At 64.6% G+C, this 19,863-nt stretch overlaps 1 protein-coding gene across 3 annotated transcripts in view; it reads right to left on the reverse strand.

Annotated features, from left to right (window-relative positions):
- Window positions 1–348: 348 nt before the first annotated feature.
- Window positions 349–19,863, reverse strand: part of NFIC (nuclear factor I C) — a 40,609-nt gene continuing 21,094 nt past the window's right edge. The window contains exons 3-11 of one of the 3 annotated variants that reach the window (XM_082076422.1): window positions 11,784–11,855; window positions 11,192–11,266; window positions 10,916–11,039; window positions 10,617–10,741; window positions 8,740–8,868; window positions 8,438–8,622; window positions 6,417–6,576; window positions 4,723–4,808; window positions 349–2,666 (exon numbers count right to left, since the gene is read on the reverse strand). In XM_082076422.1, coding sequence (XP_081932548.1) covers window positions 2,649–2,666; window positions 4,723–4,808; window positions 6,417–6,576; window positions 8,438–8,622; window positions 8,740–8,868; window positions 10,617–10,741; window positions 10,916–11,039; window positions 11,192–11,266; window positions 11,784–11,855 — 974 coding nt within the window. In that variant the 3' untranslated portion in view covers window positions 349–2,648. The remainder of the gene's footprint in view (window positions 2,667–4,722; window positions 4,809–6,416; window positions 6,577–8,437; window positions 8,623–8,739; window positions 8,869–10,616; window positions 10,742–10,915; window positions 11,040–11,191; window positions 11,267–11,783; window positions 11,856–19,863) is intronic. The other 2 variants (XM_082076423.1, XM_082076424.1) reach the window with 2 other exon arrangements.

Genomic DNA, 19,863 nt, shown 5'->3' on the forward strand with positions numbered 1-19,863 from the left:
GAGAGAGGCAAAGCAAACGGGTGGCTGGACCCCCCCCCAGCCCCCGGCCAGGCCCCCCCTCGCCGAGCGGCTATTGCATATTCCGGTGTGTTGGCGCAGAGGATGCATCGGTATTACCAACTGGAAGACATTTCTGAGGGGGAAATCGGTTACAAAATAATAATAATAGAGAGAAAAGGGACTTTTCCGGCCGAGAAGAAGCCATGCAGGAGCGGGGGCCGCCCCGCCCCGGGAGCCCCGGGCATGCAGCGACTCCCTCGCGCTGATATCGGGTCCAGTAATACTTAGTCTCCGAAGGCAAGGCACATCATGTGGTATAAAATTTCGTGCAAATTAGGAAAACATGGATTGTTTGTTTGTTTTTTTTTTTTTTTCTCGTGTGTTGTTTTTTTTTTTTTTTGTGGCCTTTTTTTTCTTTTATACAGATTTTTTTCCTCTTTTTCTGTGGTTGCTGAAGGGGAGGGTAGAGCCGGTTAATACAGTCTGCCATGCACAGCGTCAGCCGTCCGCGGCTGGTCGAGCCAGGTCACCAGGTCCTGTTAAAGCACCATGCACTTTATTTGTCTTTTTTTTTTGTCTTTTTCTTTTTTTTTTTTTTTTAATGTGTTTCTTTTCTCAGATTTTTTTTTTTTTTTATAAAAACAGGTTTCCCTCTCCGCCAAGCGCCTTTTTTTTTGTTGTTGTTTTCGCGTTTTTGGTGGGTTTTCTCCATTTCTTGTCCTTTTTGGATGATGTTTGTGTCTCCCGGGATTTCAGCGTCAGCCCTTTCCTGTGCGGTGCCGCGGGCAGGCAGGATCCGGCCTCGCCGGGGAGCGGGGATGCGGGATGCGGTGCCGGTGGTCCATGGGGCGGCTGTGGGGCCAGGATGGGGGCCGGGTGGGTGGCGGCGGTGGCCGCGGTGACACCCCCTGCTCCCGGACGTCCCAAGGTGGTTTCTCTCCATCAGGACCCGCGGGGCGTCCCCCGGGGTGCGGGGACAGGCCTGGGACCGCTCTCCTCTGTGGCCGCCACCCTCTTGTTGACGATGCCGGGTGCCTTCGTGGTGTCCTGCTCCTCACCCCGCGGGTCCCTCTGCGCTAAGGCACGTCCCCGAGTCTCCATCCCGGCCGCGTCACCGTCCGCGGGACGGGGGCCGCCAGGGGCTCCTGCAGCGCCGCCCCGGCCGCGGCTCCTTCGGGGTGCGGTTCAGGCACTTGACGCAGGGCCGGGGCTCCGTGGGGCCGGCTCTGCCCTCGCTCTCGCTCCGACTCCTTTTCTCCATCCTTTTGTATTAAAAAAAAAAAAACCCAAAAACCAAAAAAAACCCCAAAACCCCAAAGCAGCCATCCCAGCAAGCCAGTGCTGGGGGCTTCAGCTCGTCCCCTTGTCCTCCTCCTCCTCCTTTTTTCTGATTTTTTTCTTTTTTTTTTTTTGATGATTCCCTCTTAAAAGTGCATTTCCTACAAAATGTGCAACACGAGCGCACCCTCTCCTCGCCATCCACCTGGTACCTGTCCACAGGAATGCATAGCTCAGACACACGGACACACGCCCCCGCCGCGGCCCCGCGAGCCCCCCGGCACGGGGACATGCAGGGGGAGACAGGGACACACGTGGGGACACGCGGGGCTGGGGCCGGTGCGCACAGGGGGTGAGGAAGGCGCTGAGGAGCGACGGTGACCACTGCCCTGGCCTGGTGGTGGCAGCCTGGGTCCCGCTGGGGCTGTGGCAGGAGTGTCCCCACACCGCGTCCCCAACGGGAATCGGGGTGCCACTGCCACTGTGACCGCCCCAGCTGTGCCCACGCGCCCTCTGTGGCCCCAAACCCCCGTCCTGTGACACTCGTGCCAAGCTGAGCCGGCCATCATGTCACTGTACCACCGTGTCACCACGTCACCTCACCACCGTGTCACCACGTCACCGTGTCACCGCAGCACGGCGTCACCCATCCCATGGCGCTTTCACGGCAGCGGCGTCACCGCTGCCGCATCTGGCGGGAAGCCCCTCACCCGTGGTGCCCCTGCCCCCGCACCCCCCGGCCCGGGGACCATCCAAAAGTCTGTGTGGGGTGCGGGAGGGGGACGCGGGGGATGCGGTGGGGAGGGGGTTGTTCATTTTTACTCACATAGAGGCAAGAATGGGAGAGTCAAGAGCAGTTTGTACATCCAGCCCTCCGGCGAGCGGCCGGCCGGGCTCCGGCGCCGCAGCCCCGCTCGGGGGCCATCGCTGGCACGAGCTGCGTCAGGTCTCGGCGCAGCGCTGGATGACGGGGCAAGTCATAGTGTTTCTTTGTTTCTTGCTTTTTTTTCTTTTGTCTTGTTTTTCGGTTCGGTGTGGTTTTTGTTTTTGTTTTCCGGTTCCTTGTTTTCTGGCATATCGCTGGGGTGGGGGGAAGGTCCTCCTGGCGTGGATTGTTGTTTTGTTTGTTTTTGTTTTGTTTTGTTTTGTTTCTTTTTAAAAAAAAAAAGTTTGACCCTTTTCCTTCTTTCTTTCCCTCGCTCTTTCCTCCGGGTGTGGGTTTTGCTTGTCGTTGTCGTCGTCATTATCATCGTGAGTCTGCGCTCTCCGTCGTCACCGCAAGGCTGGGCCTGGTGCTCGGGGACGGGGATGTTCCTCTGGGGGTGCCTAAAGCAGAGGAGAAGGGAGGCGAAGGGGCGGCACAGCGGCGGTTATCCGAGGTACCAGGACTGCCGGGAGAGAAGAGAGAGGCCGGCGTTAGCGCTCTGAGCTGCGGAGCCGCTCGGTGCACCTGGCGTCGCCCCGCGCCGACACCGCTGTCCCCACGCTGTCCCCCTGCCCGGCCCGCCCTGCTGCCCCGCACGGGGCTGGCGGCCCCACTCCTGCACGGAGTTTGTCAGTCCTCCGCGCCACCGCCACTCGTGTCCCCCTCGGCGGCTGGTCCCTCTGCACCTCCACAGCGCAGGCGATGTTCCCCAGGGAATGGTCCTGTCTGGGGACAGGCTGGGGGTGACAGGGCTGAGGACCCCTCGGGGTGGCCCCCCTGCCACCCTCCCGTTTTCTCCCCACCCAGCCCCAAGTTCAAGTTCGTCCACGATTACCTCATGTCTGGTTTCTGTTGGCAACCAGACGGCTCAAGGCCGCGGCTTCCCTTAACCCTTCGCGGCCCTGCCACATGTGACCTGAAAGCTGCGGGTCTCAGCTACTCCTCCCAGGGACACAGGACACCACGTTCTTTCCCCCGTGCCTCAGTTTCCCCACGTAGAGCATCCTTGAGCCCTAGAGAGGCTCACAGAGCGTGACTAGACACATGCACACAGAGACAGGGACCCTGGGGTCCTGGGGCTGCGAGTGGCTGTGACACGCGGGGGCTTGGGGGTGCAGGGACCCCAGTATCCCGCTCCCCTGGGGCTCTCCCGCTGCTGCCCCATGTCTCCTCTTTAGGGACCCAAAGGCTCCAGGGTGCCCACCCCACTGTGCCTATGAGTAGGATTGGGGAAACCAAGGCAGGGCAGGGGGTGTTGCCAGAGCTGGGCCCCCAGTGCTTGCCCCCTGCAATGGCACAGCACCCTCGGGTGCCCCATGGCACAGCTGGTGGTCCCAAGTGCTCACATCCTGGCACAGAACAGCACCCCTGGGTGCCCTATGGCACAGCTCTGTGCCCTGAGCACTCACTCTCAGTGGGTGCAGCACCCTGGGGTGCTCCTGGCACGGCGCCAACCAGACACCCATCCCCTGCCCCGGCACCGGCGGCCCCCCCGCGCAGGGCTGCAGCCTCCGGAGCTGCCCCCGCCGGGACCACCGAGGCCGGTCAACTCAAATCACAAGCGAGGCGAGGTGCCGCACTCCTGCCCTGGCCCATGGTACTCCCCGCAGCGCTGGCACCAGCTCACGAATTACTGCTGAAAAAATACCCAGGACTACTGAAAAGCCCCTGCAAAGGCGCACGCCACGTCCCGCTGCAGCTGGAGCGACCGGCAGCCACGGCCAGGCAAGAGCAGGGTGCCGGTGCCCACCTGGAGAGGGGCACATGGCCCTGGTGTCCCTCGTTCGCGGATGCTGCGGGCGCCTGGGCAGCCCGGCGGTGCCGCGGTGCCAGGCGGCACGGTGCTGGAGGCTGGAGAGGTGAGTGAGGGGCCAGGTGTGGGCACAGCAGTGACCTTCCTCTGCCCCGGGGGACCCTCGGTGGTCCCAAGCCACCAGCAGCGCCTGAGGGCCTGGCACAGGGTACCAGGTGGCAATGCCCATGGTGGGGATGTCCACAGTGGTGGTGTCAGGGCAGTGATGCCCACAGCAGCAATGCCCACAGCGGCAATGCCCGGGCAGCGATGCCATGGTGGTGATGCCCGTGGTGGCAATGCCGACAGCTGTTATGCCCACGTTAGGTATGCCCACAGCGGTTACGCCCACAGCAACGATGCCCCTGGTGGCAACACCAACAGTGGTGATGCCCATGGGGGCAATACCCATGGCAATGACGCCACTACAGCCACACCATGGCAGCAATGCCACAGCAGCGATGCTCGTGATGGTGATGCCCACGACAGCCATACCCATGGTGGCGACGTCCATGGCAGTGACGCTATGCTGGCAATGCCCATGGTGGCAATACCACAGCAGCAATGCCATGCTGGGGATGCCCATGTCAGCAACACCACGGCACTGATACCACGACGGTGACGCCCGCAACGGCCAAAGCCCACGGCGCGATGCCCATGACGATGCCACAGCGGCGGTGCCCGGCGCGAGGGCAGGAAGGTCCCCCCAGCAATATCCCCCTCTCACCTGTGCCTGATAGATACTCCCAGGATCCCTTGGTCCTAATCCCACGAAGGAACGGTTCGCAGGGGGCGTGCCTGGTGCAGAGTAGGCTGGGGAACAAACGAGAGCTCGTTAACGGGGCTACTGGTGGCACCACCATTGTCCCCCCGAGGGCCAAGCCCGGCCCGCTCCCTGGCACTGCTGGGATAGGAGTCCCGAGCACCTGAAGCTGGTGGCCGGGCAATGTCCCCGGCTGTGCCCTGGCAGCAGGCGAACAGAGGCCAAAGGACACTGTGCCCAAGGCAGTGCCACGCGTGCTGGCATCTGCTGGAGGGCCAGCTTCAGAGGGACGGCTGGCTGGGGGGCAGGACACCCCCAGGGTGCCAGCATAGGCGGGTACTCCTCTGCTGTGCCAGTCTTTTGGCTTCCTGAGCGGAGCTGCCGTGGGGTCAGGGCAATGGGAGCCACCGGCTCCACTCGCCACATCCCCCCACTGCCACCTCCACCACCCAGCCGGGGTCCAGCAGAGGGACCCCCGGCCCCGCTGAGCTCCTGGGCTCAGCCCCATGGGAGCCAGGGGGCACAGGGGGCTTGGAGCCACCTGGCCTCCGCGCCCCTTAGGGCCTGCGCGCATCCCTCCCTGAGTCCGGAGGGGACCGGCACTGCCCAGGTCCCTCTGCGTGGCCGCGGCCCCGTCGCTGGCCTGGCCACACCAGCCCAAGCTCTCCCCTCCACACTGTCCGGGCTTTGATTTCTTCACACTACCTGACCTTGACACCCACCAGCTGGTGGCACCCAGCAGTGGCCCGTCCCCTGGGGACAGTGCGCCCAGGCAGGGCTCAACCCTGTGGGGATGTGGCAGCCTCTCAGGACACTGGAAAGTGTCCCATGGGCAGAGCAGGACGGGAACAGGGACAACCCCCTCGCAGAGTGTGGCGATGGCACAGTGTCCCACAGCCGTGACGCGCCCCACTGCCAGCCCAGGGGCAAGGCCACCATCTCCCCTCTGAGGTCCCAGGCCCCAGCACTCCAAAATTCTCCTGGCCAAGGCGCTGAAGACCGCAAGTTGGAGCAGAGCGGCATGAGCTCATCAGCCACCACTACTAACGAAGGCTCCCCAGGCACCTCCTGCCAAGGGCTCCTTGAAACCACGTCACTTCACAACCCCTGACCGGACTAGGGTCCCCCGTGCTGGGGACCCCCGTGGCAGCAGGAGGATGGCAGACCCGTGTGGTGCAGCCAGGCACGCTGCCCCCAGCGCCGCACCCATGCTGGCTGGTCCCTGCGTCACTGGCAGCGCCACCACTAACAGCCAGTGGGGAAACTGAGGCACAGAAAGGCAACAGCCTCCCCCGCAAGCCCTGCCTGTGCTGGGGGGATTTGGGCAGGACATCGGCTTGGGAAGTCCTGTCGCGGCTCCGCTCCTGCTCCCCCAGCCGTCTCAGAGGGACGTGGGGCTCAGGCCGGTCCCTGGGACCAGCGTGGGACCCCCTGGCTTGGGGGACACAACAGCAGCCTGCCCAAACCCTGCCCGCTCCGACCTGCCTGAGACCCAGCAAACTCACTGTGTGCTGGCTGCCGCCCTCTCCCCGGCTGCAGGGAGGCCACCTCCACCAACGCCCCCCTGGTGGCACCAACACTACATGGGGGACCTTGGGGGCTGTGAGAGGAGGGTCCAGCCAGGCCGGGGAGAGGGGTGGGCGCCACGGGGTGCTTACTGGGTGATGTCGGTGAGGTCGTCCCTCCCTCGGTAGTTGTCGTGGTGGATTTGGTGTCAGGAGAGACGGCCAAGCGGGGCATGCCGGGGGGAGGTGGCGGCGCCAGCATCTGCGTGGGCAGGTAGTGGCTGGGCACTTTCACTTGACCACTTCCATTTAACTGGGGACACAACACAGACAGAAAAACAAACAGCACAAGCCATTAGGAAGCACGCGCAGCACCGGCAAAGCGGCCCGGTGAGCCCCTGGTGCAACCCGGCACAGAGCATCCCTCACCGCTCACACGAGTTTGTTGGGTCTCAGAGCAGCCCTGAACGGTCGGCGCCAGCGACAGGGAAATCACGGCGGCGCAGGGGGTTGGGGTGGGCTGGGGGGGCGGCGCATGCTGAGCCGGGGCGCTGTGCCCCCTCTCCGTGGCGGCGGGAGGCCTTTGAAGCGCTCACCTGTGGGGCAGGGGCACCCCACGGTGGCAGCGCGGCACCAGCTTTCAACGGCTCCTGCACCAGCTCCCTGATCCAGCGGGACACCGATCCAAATCTGGCCTCTGCCAGCCTGGCACTGAGCCACTGTGCGGGGGAAGAGCAGCCATGGCCCTCACCCTGGCATCAGGCCTTGCCGGCGAGGGGCAGCTGGGCAGAGCTCAGACGGTCTCCCTGAGACCCTTCACATCCAGGGGGCAGAGTGGGGTGCAAGAGGGCACAGGAGCGGGAATATGGCCATCCCAAACGCCGTCTTCAGGCGCAAAGGAAGCCTGACAACATGGGTGTACAGGGTGGTGAGCGCACAGGGTGCTGGGTGCGCTGTGTACTGTGTGTGTGGGGTGTGGGGTGCATGGGGTGCTGGGTGCACTGTGTGCTGTGTGTGTGGGGTGTGGGGTGCATGGGGTGCTGGGTGCGCTGTGTGCTGTGTGTGTGGGGTGTGGGGTGCATGGGGTGCTGGGTGCACTGTGTGCTGTGTGTGTGGGGTGCATGGGGTGCTGGGTGCACTGTGTGCTGTGTGTGTGGGGTGTGGGGTGCATGGGGTGCTGGGTGCGCTGTGTGCTCTGTGTGTGGGGTGTGGGGTGCATGGGGTGCTGGGTGCACTGTGTGCTGTGTGTGTGGGGTGTGGGGTGCATGGGGTGCTGGGTGCACTGTGTGCTCTGTGTGTGGGGTGTGGGGTGCATGGGGTGCTGGGTGCGCTGTGTGCTGTGGGGTGTGGGGTGCATGGGGTGCTGGGTGCGCTGTGTGCTCTGTGTGTGGGGTGTGGGGTACATGGGGTGCTGTGTGTGCTGTGTGTGTGGGGTGTGGGGTGCATGGGGTGCTGGGTGCGCTGTGTGCTGTGTGTGGGGTGCATGGGGTGCATGGGGTGCTGGGTGCGCTGTGTGCTGTGTGTGTGGGGTGCATGGGTGCTGTGTGCGCTGTGTGCTGTGTGTGGGTGTGGGGTAAGGGAAGGTACACAGCAGCACGGTGTGGCCCTGCCACCCCGTGGGGATGCCGGGGACACAGCGCAGTGGCGGGGCTGACGGGTCACCAGCCGGCTGCGCGGATGGACGGGGAACGCAGAGCCCATCGCTCTCCCAGGCACGATGGCGGACGGTGGCTCTTCGGCGACAGTCACAGATCACGCACTGGACACCTCGCTCCCACCAGACACCCCCGGCCCCAGCTGATGGCTCAGCCCTGGCACCCCCCGCCCTGTCTCCCCTGCGAGGTGGCGCCCGGTACTGCGCCGGGCAGGCACCTTCATCGCCGCAGAAAACAGATGCCAACGCTGACCAGGTGCGGCGGCGCGCCCGAACCAACGCAAGGCGCCAGCCGGAGTGGCTCAGCCCCAGCCACGGCAGTAAGAACACCCTACCAGGCTGCGCGCTGGCACGTGGATGCCACCAGAGCACCCTTACACCCTACATGCGGCGGCGGTGGTGGCAGTGACGGCGGTGGCGGTGGACAATCCAGGGAATGCCCCTCCGGTGGCCCGGCTGGCAGCAGCCCCCAGCGCCCCACGGCGAGGCTGGTGATGCAGGGATAGGGCCGGATCCTTACCGGTCCGGGCTGCTGGTTGGACGGGTCGCAGGCCAGGGAGACGAGATCTTTCAGCGGGTCCTGCGGGTTGAGATGAGGCGGGTACCGAATGGCCGTGTGGGGGAAGTAGGTGGAGGCCGTCTGGGGAAGGATGGAGGTGGTGGGGAAATGCAGCGCAGACGACGGGTGTGGGCTTCGAGTGATACCTGCGGGAGAGAGCAGAAGGGGGGACCCACCAGTGTCACTGCAGGCAGGCGCTGCCCTGGCCCCCAGCCCGCTTGCCCGCTCGCTCCGTGCCTCGGTTTCCCTGCCAGGATACTCACCGCTGTGCACCGCGATGACGGGACGGTGGTGCTGTGTGAAACTGCTCAGCCGGGGTGAGGAGTCCTGTGGCGATGGGCTGTTGAAGGGTGATTTGTCCATCTCCGTCTTCTTCACGGTGGGGGAGATGCCTGGGGAAAGTGGGGCATAGTCTCAGGCCCTGGCACCCACTGCAGGACCCCAAAGTCCTGGGGCTGCTGCCAGCCCGGCATGGCATTGGGGTGCCCGTTCCTGGGGTGAGGGTCACCCTGGGGGCAGGCACGGGGAGGGTGCGTGTGTGTGAGTGTGTGTGTGTGCACAGGTCTGTGTGTGCGCAGGAGGGTGTCTGGGCATCTCCAGGTATGGACATGTGTGTGTGTGCACCAGCGTGAGCGTGTGTTCACGCACGTGTGTGTGTGTGCAGGTGCACGCAGCTCTGCCTGTGTGTGTGCACTCACCCCAGTGGCACGTGGGTGCCCGTCTGCGACCCTGCAGCCCCCACTGGGCACCCACCTCCCCTGGCACCCTGGGGACACGTCCTGCCGGCACAAGGCGCTCCCAGGGAGGCAGAAAGGTGCCAGTTCGGGGCAGACGCCTCCAGGAACATGCAGCCCCAGCACCCAGGACACCCACGTAGTGCCGGACACCTGGGTCCCCAAGGGCCACCCTGGGGCATGGGGCCAAGCGGGAGGGGGCAGCAGGCATGTTAATCCCCCGCCACTGTGGCTTTAGCTCCGGCCATTGGGCCCAGGCCCGGTAATGGGTTTAGCCCCTTCTCAGCCAGGGGTTAGGAGGATTTCCAAGAACATCCCGTACGAGATAGCTGTAACACCCCTGACACCACGGCTGAGCCCCCCCGCCACCCCCCCATCTCTGCCCTGGATCAGACCTCCGGTAGAGGACAGGGATGTCCCTGCATGGCCCCCTCCCACTGTAAACACCTGCACACCCACCTGCAATGCTTTGTGAAGGGGGTCACATCTCCCCTGGGACCCTCCTGCCCTCCCACCTGCCCCCACAGCACCAGCCCCATGGGGACTGAGATGGGGTACAGTCCCCAGCACATATGGGGCACCATCACAGGGCAGGACTTGCTTTCCCCAGGCCTCCTTCCAACAGGATCAGTGTCTCCAGCCCCCCCAGCCGGGCACCCCCAGGCCTTGGTGGGGCTGGGATGGATCCTGCCCTGTTGTTGGGGGTACGGGGAGGCAGGATAAGAGCCAAGGGGGGAGAAAGAGGAGCGGCTCCTTCGCCTGCAGCCCCATAAAGGCAGCCCCGGGCGTGGGAGCCGCCGTGCCAGCCCCGCAGCATCGCTTTAATTAGCCCAGCCCCCCCTTTTTCTTAATGAACAGCTAATTGGGGCTGTCTAGACAGGAAAGGAGAAAAAAACGCCAAGCAAGAAAGCAAGCTGCCTGTAGCGTGGGCAGCTGGCGTGGGGCTGGGAGAGGCCGGTGTGGGGCTGGGGCGCTAGAATGGCCCCAAAGCAAACAGCTATAGAGAGCACCCATGCCGAAATGGCGGGGGTATCTTGTGGCAACACCACGGTACCTACAGAGAGCCTGTGCCTATATGGGGGGGACCACAGCAACACCTGAACACCCATAGAGATCTGATGCCTAAATCAGGGGACCCTATAACAGTCCCATGGCACCTATAGAGAGCTTGTGCCTAGATGAGGGGGTCTATAGCAACACCACAGCCTTCAAAGAAAAGCAGTGACTTTCTGGGGGGCCCTATAGCAATGTCACAGCACCCACAACCAGCTCGTGCTTAGGCCTGGGGGCTCTATAGCGAGTACCCGAGCTTTCACAGGGGAGGGAGGTGTGACGGTGGTATCCAGAGAAAACCGCTGAGTTGGCTGGGGGCCCCCATAGGGAGGCCCCTCTAGGGAGGCACTTACCCCCTTCCATGTCTTCCGTCCAGTTGCGGCTGCTGCTGGTGGGGGAGTTGGAGGAGGTGTAGTACTCGCCCCCCGGGCTGGTGTCGATGTCATCCTCCATGGACCCCGACTTGTGCCGTTTGCTCCTGGGAGACAGGGCAGGGATCAGCAGCGGTTCGCAGCAGGATCCAGTCTCGCCTCACCTCCTCCGCAGGGACGTGGCCAGCAGCCTGCGGCCACACTCATCCTGGCCCCGGCGTCCCCCGGCACAGCCCCAGCATCCCCCGGCGCGGCCCCGGCATCGCCCCGCTGGCACTTACCCGCTGGAGGAGGTGCTGGGCAGCGTCCTCCTCATGCCAGTGCTGGAGGGGTTCAGGTCATAGGCCAGGTGGCCCTGAAGCTCCCCCAGGGAGAAGTTTGGCCCTGTGCCTGTCACCACTGGCGCTGGTGGGAGAGAGGGGAATCAGGAGGGGCCCGGCATTGCCCCCCACCCGGCAGGGAGGGGAGCCCCAGCCTGCAGCCGGGATGGGGAGCTGTCAGGATGCTGCCGTGCCCAGGCAGCGGGATCGGGGTGGTGGCATCACAGTGGCACTCACTTCGGGACACCTGGATGAGCTCAGTGACGTTGAACACCCCCGAGGTGACGAAGCTTTCCTGGAAGTCTGTTGAATCTGCGCAGGAGAGAGGAGGGAGTGATGGGGGGGACAGGACCATCCCTCCTGCCCTGCACTGTTTTGTGGCAATGCTCAAGGGCACCACAACCTCCCCACATCACTTGTAATGCCACCCGTGACCCCTCCGTTGTGGAGGGGCTTTGCTTCACCTCCCTCCCCCAGCAAGGAACCACCCTGACTGGTCCTCTCTGCTGAGGACACCCTGGGGCTGCTCTGCGCCTCAGCTTCCCTGCGCTGACAGTGACGGCAGTGCTGGGGGCCGCACCCCCACCACGGGACCCCGTGACAGCTGCTGTCCCAAGGGACACGGCCCCAGTGGGCTGTGCTGGCCGTGGAGCGAGGCTGAGGCCAGGCCCAGCTCATCGCAGGTGCCGGGCAGTGGCTGGGCCTGGGGGACCCGGAGCTGCGGGCACGGGGACCACGACTGCCTGTTGAGGGGTCTCTGCCTCGGGGACCTGGGGACGGGCTCGGGTGTCCCTTGACCCCTTGCCAGAGCCCTGCCTGTCCTGCTCACCTAGCGTGATGGGTTTGCTGTCCTCCTGGTCTGAGCCGATGCCTGTCCGGGGGCTGCTGCTCTGCTCTGCATCTGCAAGAGGAAAAGCCACCGGGGTGAGCCACGCCGTGCCGGTGTGAGCCAGGGATGCGCGCTGGCCGAGCGCCATGGCGGCTCCCTCGCCGCTCTGCTTCCGCGGGGAAAGTGAGGCAGTCTGGCAAGAGTCCCACCCCACAGGAGGATCACGACCAAGCCGGCACAGCCCCAGCCACCAGGGAAGAGTCACCGAGCATCCCTCCTTGTGACACCCTGCCAGTGACAGGAATGGGGACACTCTGGTGCTGGCACACAGGATACGGGCACTGCTCCCGACAGGAGGGAAACCCACGGCACTTGACCTGCTCAAGGCAGGGCGATGGACACCTGGCCCTGCTCCTGCCGCCCCCACTCCCTCCAGCCACTGCCGTGACCCATCGGTGCCTCGCTGGGCAGTGTCACCCTGCCTGGGCATCGCCTGCTGCCCACGGCACCTTGTCCTGCCTCCCCAGCCCCCGCAGAGGGCAGCAGGGCCCCGAGGGAGCACCCGCTCCGACCGCCAAAGCCCCCACCATCCCCGCTCCATCTTGGCTAAAAATAACCCAGCTCAGACGCTGAGCTCAGCGGCATCGGCACGGCCCGGCACGGCCCGGCACGGCCACGCACCCCCTGGCTGCCCGCGCCCCGCCAGGCCCTGAGCCGCCCGGGACCACCCTTCACCCGGCACAGGCTCGGCCGCACACCCCTCATTTACAGCCATTTCAAAACTTTTGCCGTGTATTTCTTCCCCTCTTCGTCTTTCCTCCAGCTCCTCATCCTCCTCCTCCTCCCACCCTTTGGCCTTCAGTGTTTCTCTTTCACAGCTTTGGCGGACGCTGGGAAAGGGCTGCGACAATCCAAACACCACCATCAAAACAGAGCGCTCGGCGCTGCCAGCCCGCCCGCTGCCGCTTGGGTTTTTTTCCCTCTTTCCTCTTTTTCTCCCCCTTTTTCCCCCCCTGCCCTGTGCTCCCCCCCAGTCCCTTGCAAAGATGTGGCTCCTGGGACGGTTATTTTTGGCTGGCCAGGCCAAGGTCTGTGAGCAGGGACTGTGCCGCCCCCCACCCCAGCCCCCTCGTGCCTCCCACGCCACCCCCGGGGGTGCTCGATGTCAATGCCAAACGCAGCCATTTTGTCTCCCTCCCCAGTTGTGGCGTCCCTCCTCACCCTTTCCCCACGCCGCCTGGCAGCCCTTCCATGCCAGCGGCCCTGCAGCATCCCTCCCAAGCGCCACATCCCGCTGCCGGCCGCCCTGCGCCGCGCCTGCCTGCGCGCTTGCCCACACACTTGGCTTCCTCCAGGCAGCCATTTTAGGGAGCAGAAATTCCCCCAGCAATGGATGCGGGGATTTCCCCCCTACTTGTCTCGATTTTTCTTTTTTTTCCCTTCTTTTTCCCCTTTTTGAAAGCTGCCGCACGCCGAAGTGTGCGGGTGCGGGTGGTGGGAGTGAGCGGGGCACAAGCAAACAAAGCGGGGGGACAAGCGGCGGCGGGGACCCCCCGCGTGCCCGTGGGTACCGCGGGGCCGGACACGGCCCCTCCTCAGCTCTTAAAACAACAAATCTCGCAGCGGCTCTGGAAGTGGTTAGCGGTGGAGCCCGGCCAAGGCACGGGCGGTGTCTGGCGGTTACAGCCCCAAGGCCGGCCCAGCTCCCCGCGCCCACCCTGCTGCTGCCTCCGGGCTCCGGGCTCCGGCTCTGCACGGCAGCACTGCCTGCCTGCTCCGGGGTGCTCGGCCACTAGGAGCCCCCGGGCTGTGCCCTCACTCTCCGAGGTGCCATGCACGGCCCTTGGCTTGGCAAATAGAACCTCCCACGATTGCTCACCACGAGACACGCTGCATGGACCCTGCTTGCCCTGAGACGCCCCACGTGGCCCCTGCTCACCCCAGGTTAGCCCACATAGACCTCTCCTCACCCCCAGCGTACCCCACGTGGACCTTCTTCCTCAGTACCCCATACCCCACATGCAGCTTTGCTCTCCTAGGACGCCTGGCACAGCCACCCCCTCCTGGACCCTGTTCTCCCAGGACACCTGGCAGAGCCACTCACCACCCGGGGTACCCCCTGGGTACCCTCCGTGTCCCCGCACCCTCCCGCCAGCATCACCCTGACCCAGGGCTGCTGACATCACCCACCCACGCCTGACCCGAGGGTCACCCCAGGGGCCTCCCCCCACCTGAGCACCACAGTCCCAGCCACGGCACCCCAAGGTGCATGGGGGACTTTCCCAAGCTCCGAGGTTTGGCAGCAGGGCTGTTCCCTCCCAGCACCCCTGTATCCCCACTGACAAAGACTCGTGGGCACGAGGACAGGGGCTGTGGGCTCCATGCCCCCCCCAGCTGCCAGCAATCCTCACGGCTGGGCCAGATGAGCTCGCCAGCAGATTTCTGGCTGCCTCCTCCGGCACAGCGCAGCCGGGCCAAACTCTGCTCTCACCGCCATGTGATGGCTGCCTGCAGCCGGCTGGCGTGCACTAAAATGGCGAAGGGATCACCAGGCTCCTGGAGCGGCTCTGCTCTCTCCAAAGGACATTTTAGGGGTGGACCAAAACCAGCACCCAACAAGTGGGTTGAGCACATTGGGAAGGTGAAGGAAGTCTGGGGAGCCCTCCAGCCTCACTGTCGGGGCATCCTGCACCATTCGCACCCCCGGGGCCAGGATGGGAGATAAGATGCGGGGGTCCCTGCTGCCACATTGCAGCCCGGCGGGGAAGGAGGTGCAGTGCTGGGGTCCTCCTGGTGTGGAGGGGAGAGCACTCAGCACCCAAACAAGTTGATATAATCACTTTTAAAAATATGAAAGTGTGTGCTGGGGTGGGGGGGCAAGGGCTGCTCGAGCTCCTGGCTGCGCTGGCAGCTTGGACTGATGCCACCCATTGAATTATAGATCCCTGGCACCCTGGCCCCACCAGCTGGCAGGGTGCCACCGGCCCCATGGCAACTCCCTGCCCGTGGCCTTGGTGCATGGGAACAACCCCCGGGCAGCACGGCCAGCCCTGGGGGGGTCCCTGCAGGCTGGTTGCCCCCCGGGGCTGGCACGGCTGCAGGAGAGCCCTGGCTCTGTGCCTGAGCGCTGACAGTAACAGGGCACGGTGTTACTGGCAGAGGTGTGGGGCGCGGGTGCAGAGGCTGGAGGATGCTCAGGGCTGGTGGAGCTGCTGGCGTTCGCGTGCACAGCCCAGGCCCCCGGCAATGGCAGCAGCTTTCCTTCTCCACCCCCCTACTCTGCTAGTGACAGGCGGGAGATGGGAGAGGACTCAGCACTGCTGCCTGCAGGTTTCTGCCCTGTGCCTCAGTTTCCCCTGGGGCTGGCTCAGGGCTAAGGCCCCTGGGCAACTGCCCCCCTGTCTCTCCCTTGGTGGCAGCGCAGCCCCACCAGCTACACAGGAGCAACACACAGCTCCCCTGGTACCTCCGGCTGGCCCTCCCTGACAGTGTGCATCAGTAGGGCCCAGAGTGAACAGCCTGGTCACGATGTGGGACACCTGGAGACCTGTAGAGCTTGAGTGCTGCGGGGCAGTGGCCCCACTGCAAGGGTTAAGGGTGGGAGAGGCTGGGGTGGAGGGGGCTTGATTTGGGAGCCTCTTCCTGCCAGACCCCCAGCAGCCCCCACCCCCCAGCAGCCCCACTGCTCTGAGCAGCTCTGCCCGTCCTGCCGCTGGGCCAGCTGGGGTGGCCCTTACGTAAAACGTGGAACAGCCTCGCTTGTGTAACCTCCTTTATATAATACCCCGAGAAACGCCGTGTGTGCTGGGTAAATCCCGGCTCAGCCAGGCTGATGGTGCACCGGGAGCACCGGACCCCTCCGCCATGGCCTCTACAACACCCCGCTCCCCCCTCAGCCCCCGCTGCGCCCAGAGGGCTGCAGCGCTAGGATGGGCTGAGAAGAGTTTGCTGGGTCTCAGCCCCCCAGTGTCACAGGGGCAGCCGCTTCTCCTCCCCCAGCCGAGTGAATCCCCGCGAGGGCCTGGCGGAGGCAGCCCCCGAGGCGGGGGGGACGACGGGCCCCGCTGCCACGTCCGCGGGCCGCAGCCAGCTGGCCCGGGCGGGAGGCCGGGGAGGCGCGAGGACGTTGGCCGGCACCTGCGAGCGAGTGCCAGCGCGCCGGCAGCGAGTGGGTTTGTCCTTGGCCGACCCTGGCTGGCGCGGGGAGACGGCAGCGGCCGGGGGGAACCCCCCCAGGAGAGCGTCGCGGCCGCCCCCTCGCTCGGCCCTGCCAGGCTTGGGCCACGGCCAGGGCTGCTGGCGCCCGCGGAGGCGAGTGGGGACAGATGGCAGCAGACAAAGGGACGGGTGAGAGCGGGATGGACAAAGGGATGGCTGAGCCTTCCGCGCCCCCCCTGGCACCTCCCTCCGCAGGGCGCTGGCACCCAGCCCCTGTGTCCCGGGCTATGGGGGTGCAGCTGCTCGGAGGGGATGGGAGAGAGGAAAGAGGGATGGGAGAGAGGGGAGAGACAGGAAGGGAGGGAGGGGGAATGAAAGAGAAAAAGGAAGGAAGAAATGAAAGTGGAGGGAAAGGGTGAGGGAAAAGGGAAGAAAGGGAAGAAAAAAGGAAAAGGGAAAAAGGAAAAGGAAAAAAGAAGAAAATAAAGAAAATGAAAAAGAAAACGGAAAAGAAAAAGAAAACGAAAAAGTAAACGAAAAAGAGAAAGAGAAAGAAGAAAAAGAAAAAGAGAAAGAAAAAGAGAAAGAAAAAGAGAAAGAAAAAGAAAAAAAAGAAAAAGAAAGAAAAAGAAAAAGAAAAAGAAAAAGAAAAAGAAAAAGAAAAAGAAAAAGAAAATAAAAATGAAAAAGAAAAGTGAAAAGGAAAAGAAAAAGAGAAAGAGAAAAAAAGGAAAATAAAAAAGAAAGCAAAAAGGCAAGAGGGCAAGAGCTGACAGGGAGGAGGGAGAGAGGGAAGGGAAAGCAGCGGGATGGCAGGAGGAAGAAGAATGGAGATGGGGGGCAGGGGAGACCCCAGCTCTGCTGGTGCAGCCAGAGGGTCCCAGGCCTGCCCCCCATCTGCCACGGGCAGACCCACCGTCCTGCCGGACCCAGTGCCCTGCCGGCCCTGGGCAGCTGCTGCTGCTGCGGGATACCAGCATCTCCCTGGCCCATCGACCCTGGTGGCACGTTATGGCACAGCCCCACGGCACCGGCCCACGGCACCGCCCCACGGCACAGCCCCACGGCACCGCCCCACGGCACTGCACAAGCCCTGGCTGCGACACAACCACCCCCCTGCAGAGTCCCACAGCCCCCCCCCAGTCTCCCTTGACCCCCTCTCCCCACTAACCCCTGTCCCACCCCACACTGACTGCAGGTATCGTTCCCAGTGCTCTGTGGGATCTCCCGCCCCAAGGCTGGGTCTGAGGCCAGGGCTGGGGAGGATGTGGGTTCAGGGCTGGCTGAGACCCCAGTGCGGGGGCTGGCGTGGCAGGGGACCCCAGGACCCAGTTCTGGGTGCCCGTCTGGCTTGGAGCCGCAGCAGCACACTGTGGGGCTTGGAGGTGTCTGTTCCCCCCTCCATGCCTGCAGCCATGGGCGGGAGGGAGCGCCGCGGGCATCTGCCACCCCAGCTGCCCCTGGCCAGCGCGGCACGGAACCGGGCGCCTGGCCAGGATGGCAACTGCGGCCCCGGGAAGGGCACAGCGCTTGCCAGCGCGCGAGGATGGCGGGTGGTGAAGGCGGGGGATGGCAGGTGCTCGCGAGACGGAGCTCACTCATCTTTTATTCATCAGGCGCCGAACAGTGCAGGGAACCACTCCGGCCCCTTGCCACCCCAGCCCTGCACCGCAGGACACTGCACTCTGTGCCAGGTCCCTGGTCGAGGCTGCAGGGCTGAGCATGGGGCAACTCGCTCCACCAGTGACGCAGGGCAGGGAAGCCGGCTGGCTCCGGCACGCCGCCGGCTCGGCGCACTGCGGGAGAGCCGGGGAAGCCCTGACCTCCCCAAGGTCGCCGGCACATCGATCCAGAGAGCTCCAGCATGCTGAAACCGCCCTGGCTGCTGCCAACAGCGGGGCCAGGCGTGGCAATGGAGGGGTCCCCCAGGCAGCGACAGCGCAGGGAATGGGGGTGGCTGGGGTCACTGCATCCCCATGAGCCCCTTTCCACCTCTGCTGCTTGCAGCTCTTGGGGGCAGGAACCCATGCTCTGGCCATTCTCAGGTGTCTCATACCCTTGTGCCCTCTCCCCCCAGACCCGCTGGGCTCTGCCAGTCTCGCTGTCCTCAGCCTCGGCCTCCTGGACTGGGAGCAGAGAGACACGTGGAGCGCGAGGAGGGTTTGTACATGTTTATCTGCGTGCAGGGAGATTCTCCAGCCCACCAGCCTGCTGGTGCCCGGCTCTGTGAATGGCAGAGCCCAAATACTGCGCACCCCATCAATCTCTTCAGGACCCTGCTGATAAATATTTGGGAGGGGGCTGGCAGAGCGGCGCTGCCCGGGGAAATGCCTGCTTCTCCATCTGGAGGGACTGCGCAGACACTTGGCATGGCCGGCCTGGCACGGCCAGCAGGTGTGCTTGGGATGAAAGCCCTGGCACGGGCTCCCCAGCAGATTGGTGCCATCTGCCTTGCACTGCAGCCAGCGGCAGGGCTGGTGAGGGGAGATAAGGGGCTGCCAGGCGGTGGGAGACGCAGATGCTGGCACGGCACGGAGGTCCCTGCCCGCCCCCCGCGCTGGCTGCACACGGCAGCGCGCTGGGCTGCTGGGAGCGGGATGGCACCCTGGGGCCCGCTGCCTGCTGGCCCTGGGCACCCATCCTCTTCCACCCCGCATCGCCCTGGGGGTCTCAGCCACCTGGCACTGGCAGGAGAAGCTCAGTGCAGCACAGAGCCTTGTCCCCCGCGCCCCACTAAGCACGCCATCTGCGGGGTCCCTGCCAGCCCCAGAGCACCCCAAAGGATGCGAGCAGCCAGCAATGACCCCATCCTGCCTCCCCCAGCTCCCGGAGCTGGGTCAGGATGGGGCCCAGAGATAGGAGGTAGCAGGACGGGGATGCACGGATGGGGCACGAAGAGGGGTGTCCAGGGATGAGGGGGTGCCAGGATGGGGATGCAGGGGCGGAGGCACAAGGGTGAGGGCGCAGGGAGTGGGGCACCAACCCCCCTCCGACCGGCTGCTGCTATCGGGAGCTGCTGGGAGGAACCTCTCTGTAATGCTTCGAAGGTCCTGGCACCATCGACTGGGGAGATTGATTACCATTTTACTGCAATGCTTTTGACTTTCACCAGCGACCTCCGAGCTCCCCCCAGCCCCCCGCCCCCGCTGCACACCCAGCACCGGGCTGCAGCGCCATCCCCTCCCCCACTGCGGTGTGCACAGACCAGCCCTGCTCACAGCCAGCACCCATTCTGCACCCATCCTGCACCCAGCCCTGCACCCAGACCTGCTCACAGCCAGCACCCATTCTACACCCATCCTGCACCCAGCACTGCTCACAGCCAGCACCCATCCTGCACCCATTCTGCACCCAGCCCTGCTCACAGCCAGCACCCATCCTGCACACAGCCCTGCTCACAGCCAGCACCCATCCTGCACCCAGCCCTGCATCCATCCTGCACCCAGCCCTGCACCCAGCCAGCACCCATCCTTGCATCCATCCTGCACCCAGCCCTGCACCCAGCCCTGCACCCAGCCCTGCATCCATCCTGCACCCAGCCCTGCATCCATCCTGCACCCAGCCCTGCCCGCAGGGGTACCAGGGGCAGTGGGTGTGGGGCAGGGTGCTCTGGGGGCCAGTGCTGCGCTGCCGAGCGCTGTGGAGCGGATCCAGGCACCCGGTGCTTCCCTGCACCCCACGACTGCCCCCTCGGGGCCAGCAGGGCTGGGATGGAGCTTCACCCAAGCCTGGTGTCGCTCATGCCTCAGTTTCCCCATGTACACCTGGGGGCACGGAAAGCCAGGCGGGTCCTCCCAGGCAGAGGGACGAGGGCAAGAAGAAGCCAAGAAGCAGAGCCAGCCCTTGGCATTGGTCCGGAGGGGCTGGGAGCTCAGCACCCCCCAGGCTGCCCCCAACCTCAGGTGGGAGAGCAGAGACGGGG

This window comes from Streptopelia decaocto (assembly GCF_964273445.1).
Source record: "Streptopelia decaocto genome assembly, contig: SUPER_24_unloc_1, whole genome shotgun sequence".
NCBI lineage: Eukaryota > Metazoa > Chordata > Aves > Columbiformes > Columbidae > Streptopelia > Streptopelia decaocto.